This window comes from Terrapene carolina, unplaced genomic scaffold, assembly GCF_002925995.2.
Source record: "Terrapene carolina triunguis isolate 2854851 unplaced genomic scaffold, T_m_triunguis-2.0 Scaffold34154, whole genome shotgun sequence".
Lineage (NCBI taxonomy): Eukaryota > Metazoa > Chordata > Testudines > Emydidae > Terrapene > Terrapene triunguis.
This window is the reverse complement of record NW_020698505.1, coordinates 350-9,432: the sequence shown is the minus strand read 5'-3', so window position 1 is coordinate 9,432 and position 9,083 is coordinate 350. Positions and strand designations below refer to the sequence as shown.

General features: G+C 58.2%; 1 protein-coding gene across 1 annotated transcript in view; it reads right to left on the bottom strand.

The window, feature by feature from the left end:
• The window catches only part of LOC112123114 (myosin-7-like), a gene marked incomplete at its 3' end in the record, with an annotated part of 13,386 nt that extends 5,868 nt beyond the window's left edge, over positions 1-7,518 (bottom strand). The window contains exons 1-13 of the mRNA XM_026646151.2: positions 7,454-7,518; positions 6,757-6,829; positions 6,034-6,242; positions 5,439-5,582; positions 3,766-3,922; positions 3,275-3,302; positions 2,809-2,920; positions 2,384-2,476; positions 1,796-1,859; positions 1,580-1,678; positions 792-895; positions 533-671; positions 315-433 (exon numbers count right to left, since the gene is read on the bottom strand). Coding sequence (XP_026501936.1) covers positions 315-433; positions 533-671; positions 792-895; positions 1,580-1,678; positions 1,796-1,859; positions 2,384-2,476; positions 2,809-2,920; positions 3,275-3,302; positions 3,766-3,922; positions 5,439-5,582; positions 6,034-6,234 — 1,260 coding nt within the window. The remainder of the gene's footprint in view (positions 1-314; positions 434-532; positions 672-791; positions 896-1,579; positions 1,679-1,795; positions 1,860-2,383; positions 2,477-2,808; positions 2,921-3,274; positions 3,303-3,765; positions 3,923-5,438; positions 5,583-6,033; positions 6,243-6,756; positions 6,830-7,453) is intronic.
• Between the last annotated feature and the right edge of the window lie 1,565 nt (positions 7,519-9,083).

Genomic DNA, 9,083 nt, shown 5'->3' with positions numbered 1-9,083 from the left:
AGAAAGAAAGAAAGAAAGAAAGAAAGAAAGAAAGAAAGAAAGAAAGAAAGAAAGAAAGAAAGAAAATGGAAGTTAGGATGGAAAATAGAGATGAAGCCGTGAGAGAAGGAGAAACACACAAAGTAAAAGAATAAAAGAAAGAAAAACATCAGAAGAAACCGAGACAGAAAGCATGGAAGAAAGAAAGGGAAAGTGAACGAAATAAAAGAAAGAATGAGACACAAAGAAAAAGTGAAAGAAAAAACTAAGACACAGAAAGAGGAGAGGAAAGAAGGAGTGAAAAAGGAGAAGGAAGGAAGGAAGTGGGTTCTCACCTGCTGGACAGTCTGCCCCTTGGTCACATATTCGTTCCCCACCTTGACCCGTGGGTGAACAAGCCCCTTCAGTAGATCTGACGAGTTCAACCCCATCAGGTAGGCAGATTTGTCCGCCTCTGGAAAAGCAAAGGAGACAATGTTTGTCTTCCATTCCCCCAGCCCTGGGCATGACCAATCCCCACCCTGCATTGGCCCCAGTCGCCACCGGTGCCCACCTTCGGTGCCGTCAGGCTCGGCCTGCTCCTCGCGCTGCTTCTGCTTGAACTTCATGTTCCCGAAGTGCATGATGGCACCTGTCAGCTTGTACAAGGAGTTCTTCTCCTCCTGAGTGAAGCCCAAGATGTCAAAGGCGCTCTGTGGTGGGAGAGGGACAAAATGTCAAGGCTTCCAACTGAAGAAGAGGCAGCAATGGCTTCCCAGCCAGTGGTCCCTCGAGAGTCTTCCCGGCCCCCTGCTGCCCCTGGCTATACTCACATCGGTGGCTATCAACTCTTCGGCATCATCGATGGAAGACACCGTGGTCTCTCCTTGGGAGATGAAGGCGTAGTCATATGGGTTGTTGGTCACCAGCATCATGTCTGCAGAGGGAAGCTGATGGGTTACGGATGGACACAAGACCCGTGTCTATATGACACATCTGCGCAACTCAAGTCAGTGAAAGAGTGAGGATGCCACTCAACCGAAACCAGCTCAGCAAGGAAAGGTCAAGGACTTGGGGCCACTCAGTTCAATTCCTCAAGACCTGAATTCACTCAACCCAACATGAATCAAATTACCCAGACTCAACAGGACTTGAGGACACTGAATTCAGCTATTCTGGATTTGAGGGATTTCAGCCAGACTTGAAGATGCTAAGCTCAATTTAACAAGACTGGAGGCCATGCAACTCAACAAGATTTGATGCCTCTAAACATACTAAGATGTGAGGACGCTCGGCTCATTTCAAATCAACACGACATAAGGTCACTCCACTCTACTTGCAAGACTCAAGTGAACTCAGTTTAAGGATACTAGAGTTCATCATCTCACTGAGACTGGAAGGGATTCAATGCAAGGATACTAGAGGTCACTCCGCTTGAATCAGACGCAAGGGAACTCAACTTTACTTAAGGATACTAGAGTCCAGTCGCCTTAACAAGATTTGTGGACACACCACTCAACTCATGAAGACACGAAGCCACTCAACTAGACCAACTCATGTAGACATGAGGCTGTTCAGTACAGCCCAAGCACAATCTGCCTGGGTTGCTGAAGATTCTCACCCAGGAGTTCTGGCTTTTTGTTGGACAGGATCTGGTAGTAGATGTGATAGCTCCTCTCGGATTTGAGCTGGCAGATGACCCGGGATTTTTCCAGGAGATCTGAGGGAAAGGGGAAAAGAGTGGGTTAGAGAGAAGGTATGGGGAGAGGCAGAGAACAAACACGAATCCATGAGGCACAGGATGGAGGCAGAGAACATCGACATTCATCACACTCACAGGTCTCTATATCAGCTGAAGCCAACTTCCCCGTCGCCCCGAAATGAATCCGGATGAATTTACCCTAGGGAGGGAGGGAGAATGCTCAGGATTAGGGGCTAATACAGCAGGGATAGCCCCACAGACTCCAAACACAGACCCCTTCCCCCGACTCCCACACAGCCCCGCAACCTTCTTCCCCACAGCCATTCACTCCATACATGGCCCTTCAGACCTCAAACCCCATAGACAGCCACAGAGACTTCTCCCCCAGATCTCCCACCTGACATACAGCCCCACAAATCTCCTTCCCTATAGACTCTCCAATCCAAGACACTGCCCTTCAGACTCCCAAACTCCATACACAGCCCCATAGATCCCTCCCCCAAAGACACCTCCACCCCACACACAACCATACAGACCTCTCCCCACAGACATATAACCACACAACCTCCTTCCCCACTGCCTCCACCCCATAACCTCCTCAACCGACCCCCACATCTGAGACAACAGCCCCATGGCTTCCTTCTCCAGAGCTCCCACCCCAGACACAGCCCCACATGCCCCTCCCCCAGCTCTCCACCTCCACCCCAATTCCAGGACACTCACGAATCGGGACGAGTTGTCGTTCCTCACGGTCTTGGCGTTGCCAAAGGCCTCCAGGGCGGGGTTGGCCTGGATGATTTGATCCTCCAGGGTCCCCTGAGTGAGGAACATCATACAGGTGAGGGGAAAGGAAAAGGAAATAATCAGAGGGCAGAAAGGGAGGCGTGAGACAGAGAATGGGTGATGGGAAGAATGAGAGATAGATAGATGGACATATGTGAGGATGGACAGACAGACATGGGGATGGATGGGTGAACAGATATAGGAATGGGACAGATAGATGGGTACAGCGATGGAGGGATGGGGATGGATGGATGGATGGTAGCAGATAAACGCAAGGCCAGGGATGGACAGACTAGTAAAGGGATGGACATGGGGATGGATACAGGCATAGATGGATGGTTCAGATAGATGGGTGGAGGCCACACCTTGCTCTTGTCCACCTGTTCCTTCTTGCTGCGGTCACTGATGGCCGCGATGACGGCAAAGTACTGAATGACCCGCTTGGTGTTCACGGTCTTCCCCGCCCCGGATTCTCCGCTGGGGTACAGGAGGGGAGAGAGTGAGACACAGCCCCTCCTGCCTGTGTCCCACCCACCCCGAGCGCTGGAGAAGCAGGAAGACTCCATGCAGAATTCAGGAGTCAGGACTTCAGAGCGGGGGCGGGGCTTCAGAATTCAGAGAAGGGGAAGGGCTTCAGAATTCAGAGAGGGGGCAGGGAGGTTAAAACTTTAGTAGGTGGGGCTAAGACTTGAAGGGTCGGGGCTACAATACAAGAAGGGTTAAAACTTTGGGGGGCGGGATCAAACTTCAAGGGGGCTGTTAAAGGTTTTGGGGTGCAGTGATTTTGCGGGGGGGAGGGGGTAAGAGAGGAAGGGATGGGGTGACACTCACGTGATGAGGATGGACTGGTTCTCTCGATCTGAAAAGAAGAAGGGGAGGAGAAACAGCATGAGGTGAATAGAAGCTACCTAGCCCCATCTTGCCCACCCCAGGGTGCCCTCCACCCAGATCAGAATGGATATCCTGTACCCATCCACATGTGCTGGTAGGCAGAGAGGGAAAGGAAGCAGTGGGATAGGTCTGCAGGTTAGGGGTTTATGCTTAGGGATAGAGACTATGGCTATGGCTAGGGGTATAGTTAGGGTTAGGGGTATATTTATGGTTATGATTATGGGTATAATTAGGGTTAGGCTTATGGATAGGAGTATAATTAAGGTTAGGTTTATATTTATGGTTATGGCTGGAGTAGAGTTAAGGTTAGGGTTATATTTATGGTTATGGTTAGGGATATAGTTAAGGATAGGGTTATGGCTGGGGTAGAGTTAAGGTTAGGGTTATATTTATGGTTACGGGTATAGTTAAGGATAGGGTTAGGTCCCTACCCGTCAGCATGTTCTGGTAGGCGTTGTCAGAGATGGAGAAGATGTGGGGCGGGGCTTCGCTTCTCTTCTTGCCCCTGTAAGCGCCCACCACCTCCGCGTTATAGACCGGCAACCACTTGTAGGGATTGACCGTCACGCAGAACAGCCCCGAGTAGGTCTGGAGAGGGGGAATGGGGGGGGGGGGGAAGGCCGGAGAGAGGGAAGATAATAGATGATGCCTCCCCCCTCCCCCGTGATCCAGGAAAGGAAAAAATGACACACCCAACCTCCATCTAGAATAGGGGTGCGCAAACTTTTTGGCCCAAGGGCCACTTTGGGGTTGCGAAATGGTATGGAGGGCCAAGTAGGGAAGGCTATGCCCCCCACAAACAGCCTGGCCCCCACCCCCCATCCGCCCCCTCCCACTTCCCACTCCCTGACTGCCCCCTTCAGAATCCCCAGCCCATCCACCCCCCCTGCTCCTTGTCCTCCTATCCGGCCCCTCCCAGGAACCCCGTCCCTAACCGCCCCCCGGGACCCCTCCCCATCCAACCCTCCCTGCTCCTTGTCCCCTGACTGACCCCTCCCAGAACCCCACTCCCCAAACTGCCCCCCCTGGGACCCCACCCCCTATCCAACCCCCTCTTCCCTGTCCCCTCACTGTCCCAACCCCTATCCACCCCCCGTCCCCTGACAGGCCCCCTGGGACCCCTGACCTATCCAACCCCCCCCCACTCCTTGTCCCCTGTCTGCCCCCTCCCGGGACCCCCGTCCCTAACTGCCTCCCCAGGACTCCACTCCCTATCCAACCCCCCCGCTCCCTGTTCCCCCCTCCAGGAACCCCCCGGGACCCCACCCCCATCCAACCCTCCTGCTCCCTGTCTCCTGACCGCCGCCCCCGAGCCTCCGCCCCATCCAACCGACCCCTGTCCCCTGCCTGCCCCCCAAGACCCCCTGCCTCTTATCCAACCCCCCGCCCCCTTACCATGCCGCTCAGAGCAGCAGAACTGGCTTATTGGAAAGCCTGGGAGGTTGGCGGGTGCAAGCCGCGCTGCCTGCGCAGCGGCGTGCCTGCAGAGGAGGGGCTGGGGGTAGCCTCCCCGGCCGGGAGCTCAGAGGCCGGGCAGGACGGTCCCGCGGGCTGTAGTTTGCCCACCTCTGATCTAGAAGAAGAGATAATGCCACCCAATCCCAGTCTAGAAGGAGAGGAAACCCCCACCAATACGGAATGACACTAACATCCTTGATCTAGAAGGGGAGCGGAAGCCCCTCCTCCAGAATTGCTCTAACGCCCCCCCCCCCGATCTAGAAGAGACATTGAGTTTCTGCTCTAAAATGGCTCCAATGCCCCGATCTAAAACAGTGAACGAGTTTCTTTTCTAGAACGGCTCTAAACTAGAAGATGGAGAGAGTCCTCAACCCCTGAACTTTGGATCTAGAAGATGGACTGATTTGCTGATGTAGAAGGGCTCTAAACAGAGCCATTGGATGGGGAATGGCTTTAAAGTCTCCTGATCTAGAACGTCCGACTCCAGAACGGCTCTAGATGTAGAGCTCCCAGAAATACTACAGCGCCGACGCAGGGGTGGGTCGCACAGCATGGAGGTCTGGGTATTTTCTCCCTCGCCCCACGGGGGAGGCCGGGGAAGGGAAGCTGGCAAAGCCCAGCAGGGGGCACCCCCCCGCAGACTCACGTAGATCATCCAGGCGGCGTATCGCTCCTTGAGGTTGTAGAGCACGGCCGGCTCATGCAGGAACGTCAGCATGGCCATGTCCTCAATCTTGTCGAACTTTGGCGGGTTCTGCTGCATGATCTGATCCTCCTTCACCGTCACCGTCTGCAGGGACACCCCCAACACACACACCGAGAGAGCCCCGGGCAGCGTTAGTGTGGGGGACCATGGGGAGGCAGGTGCCGTCTGGGGCAAGCAGCCCCCAGAGGAACCAGGATTAGCCTCCAGGGGACACTGTAGGAGTTGGGGGGGGAGGAGTTTGGGGGGCCCCTGAGGTGAACTCATGAGGGGTAGGGGCTGGAGGGGGGTTCCCTGGAGGAGGAGGGGTCACTTTGGGGGTGTTGGGTGTATTGTGTGGGGGAGGAGCAGTCACCCCTTCATGAACAGGGGCCCCAGGAGGCACTGAGGGGCCTCATGGAGGATGGTGTCTGGAGCCTGTTGGGGGCGCTGTGCTTGGGGGCAGTGACACTGGAGGGGGGCAGGAGAGAGCTGTGTGGATGGGGCTGTCTGGGGCACCCCCCCACCCTCCACCCCACACACACACCCTCCCCCGCACCTGGCCGTGCTCAGTCTCGGCGGTGACTTTGGCCCCATCCCGGGAGATTATCTTGGCCTTGACAAACTCCTCCTTGGGGTCCGGCACGAAGATGTCCTTCTTCAGGTCGAAGGGCCGGGTCTGCGCTTCGAGCCGCAGCTTGTCCGACTGGCGCAGGAAGGGGGCGGCGGCCCCAAACTCGGCCATCTCTGCGTCCGGCATGGCGAGCTCTGCGGGCGGCAGCGGGGCGGTAGGCAACCCAGGCCCCTCCCCAGCCAGGATTCGAACCCATAGCCCTGGGGTGCTGTAGTTCCCCGACAGACCGCGAGGGGCAGACCCCTCCCCGAGCATCCCCGGGGTGCTGGAATAGGTGGGGTGCACTTCCTACAGCTGCTAACAAGGGGCAGCAACCTCCTCTTGCGGAGGGGTCCCCGTATAACCAGCCCCTGCACCCCACCCCAGAGCCAGCCGCATCTCAGAGCCAGGCGAGGGGTCCCTGTATAAGCAGCCCCTGTGCCCCCCTCCCCCAGATGAGCCGCATTTCGGCGCCAGACGAGGGGTCCCCATATAACCAGCCCCTGCACACCCCCCCCAGACGGGCCGCATTTCGGCGCCAGGCGAGGGATCCCTGTATAATCAGCCCCTGCGCCCCACCCCAGAGCCAGCCGCATCTCAGATCCAGGCGAGGGGTCCTGTATAACCAGCCCCCCCACCTCACCCCAGACAGGCCGCATTTCGGCCTACCTTTTCTTTTCCTCTGACGCTCCTACGGGGGAAGAATGAGGTGGGCTGGGCTGGCTGCCACGGGTCTGGAGTCCTGTCAGGCAGAGGGAGCAGGTCAGAGAGGAGCCAGGGATCGAGGGATGCCCTTAGAGGGGCCCAGACCCCCACGCCCCACCCCACATCCACCATTCATGTGAGACACCCCCCCTCAGGGCAGGGCCTGGCCCCACCAGGAGAGGGCACACACACACACACACACACACACAACAACAACAGAAACACAAAACCTCTCGGCCCCCCACAACTCCAGCCCCCCCTTCAATCTCACCCCGACTCCCCCAACACCACACATCCCCACAGAGACCCCAACCCCTCTGTACCACAGGTCCCCCCCACCCTCTTCCTCCCAAATTCCCCAGGGAGCCCCCCATCAACCACCTAAAACTGCTAGCACCCTCCAACTCCTCGTCCCCCCCCCGGGGATGCCCCCAGAGCCTCCCATCCCCCTACATCCCCTGGGAAGACCCCCATCAGCACCATAACACTGCTAGCACCCTCCAGCCCCTTCCCCCCATGCTCCCCAGGGAGCCTCCACACTCACAGGGAACCCCACATCCCCCCTTTCCCCTTGCCCCAACCAGAGGCCTGACCCCCCCATTCCCTTTGCCCCCCAGTCCCCAGGGAGCACCCCCCCCGAGCTCTAACGTTGGGGACCTACCTCACACCAACACAAACGGGGGGCTGTGGAGGGGCGGCCGAGGTGGGTTCCCCGTTATATAGCCCGCGCCCCGCCCTGGCTGGGGCTCCCGCCCGATATGGGCACAGCCCCCCCTCCCCCCCACGGAACAATTGGAAGCTCTCGTCATTGTCCTGGAACGATGAAGAATGGGAACAGGTTCAGGGCGGGGGCGGGGGCCGCAGGGTTGGGATTCCAGAGCGGAAGGACGGAGGGTCCCAGGGGAGGAGGGACAGGAACACGGACACCCCATTACGCCAGCCCCCCTCAATCCCGTCCTGCGCCCCCGCTAGCTCAGCTCTGGGCTCCCCCCAGCTCTGCCCGTGTCCCTCACTCCCGATCCGCTGCCCCTGCTAGCCCAGCCCTGCCGGTGCCCCTCACTCCCGACCTGCAGCCCCTACTAGCCCAGCCCTGCCCCCCCAGCCCTGCCGGTGCCCCTCACTCCCAACCCGCAGCCCCTGCTAACCCAGCCCAGCCCTGCGTTCCCCCCACCCAGCCCTGCCGGTGCCCCTCACTCCCGACCCACGGCCCCTGCTAGCCCTGCCCTGGGCTCCCCCCCACAGGTGTATAGGGTGCTTTCTAACATCCATGTAGTTGTTCTGGGATTGCGGGGGCGGGGGGAGGAATGAGGGATCTTGGTTGGTCCTGTATCAGCATCAGGAATATTATGGGATTGTGCCTGAGCACTCAAGTTTCCATGGAAACGTATCTCCATAAAGATCTACCCTATCCTGGGCTTTCACAACAAAGCCCAGAACTGGGCGCCAGGACTCCTGGGTTCCAGGCCCAGCTCTGGGAGGAGAGTGGGTTCTAGTTGTTAGAGCGGGGGGCTGGGAGTCAGGACTCCTGGGTTCTCTCCCCAGCTCATGGAGCAGAGTGGGGTCTAGTGATTGGGGGGGGACTGGGAGCCTGGACTCCTGGGTTCCAGGCCCGGCTCTGGGAGAGCAGTGGGGTCTAGTGGTTAGAGTGGGGGGGCTGGAAGCCAGGACTCCTGGGTTCTATCCCTGCTGTGTGATCTGCTCCCTTCCCCCTGCGCCGTGCTCAGACGGACAACAAGCAGGTGGCCGCTGGGGGTGGGAGACAAAGCCGGGAGCATGTGTCCGGCTGGAATCCGGGACACGGCCCTGGGCATGGAGGGGGGCAGCGTGCCAAGCGCTGGGAGTTCCCGGACATTAACCCTGTGCTCGCTAGAGACCCCCCCTCCCACCGGCACCCCTGGGCCTCCAGACCCGCCTGGTCTTCCCCCTTCTCTCGCTCGTCCGCCCCGTCCTTCCTTCCTCTTCCCCCTTCTCTCGCTCATCCCCCCCGCCCCGCTCCCTTCTTTCTGTCCCTTTCCTTCCATCCACTCTCGCTCCCTGGCTCTTCCGGCTCTTTCCCCCTCAGTTCTGTTCTTTGTTAATTCTCTCCCTTTTTCTTCCCCCCTCCCTCCCACTGGTGTAATTTTAGCCTCCTAGATGCAAAGGACGCCCCCCCCCCCCCCACCCCCCCCCCCCCCCCCGCATGCCCCCCCTCCCGCTCCTGTCACTCGATCCCTGGGTAACAAAGAGGGAGGATGGGACAATAGCAAGGAGGACAGACGGTCACCTTGCCCAGCAACAGGCCTTATATAGAC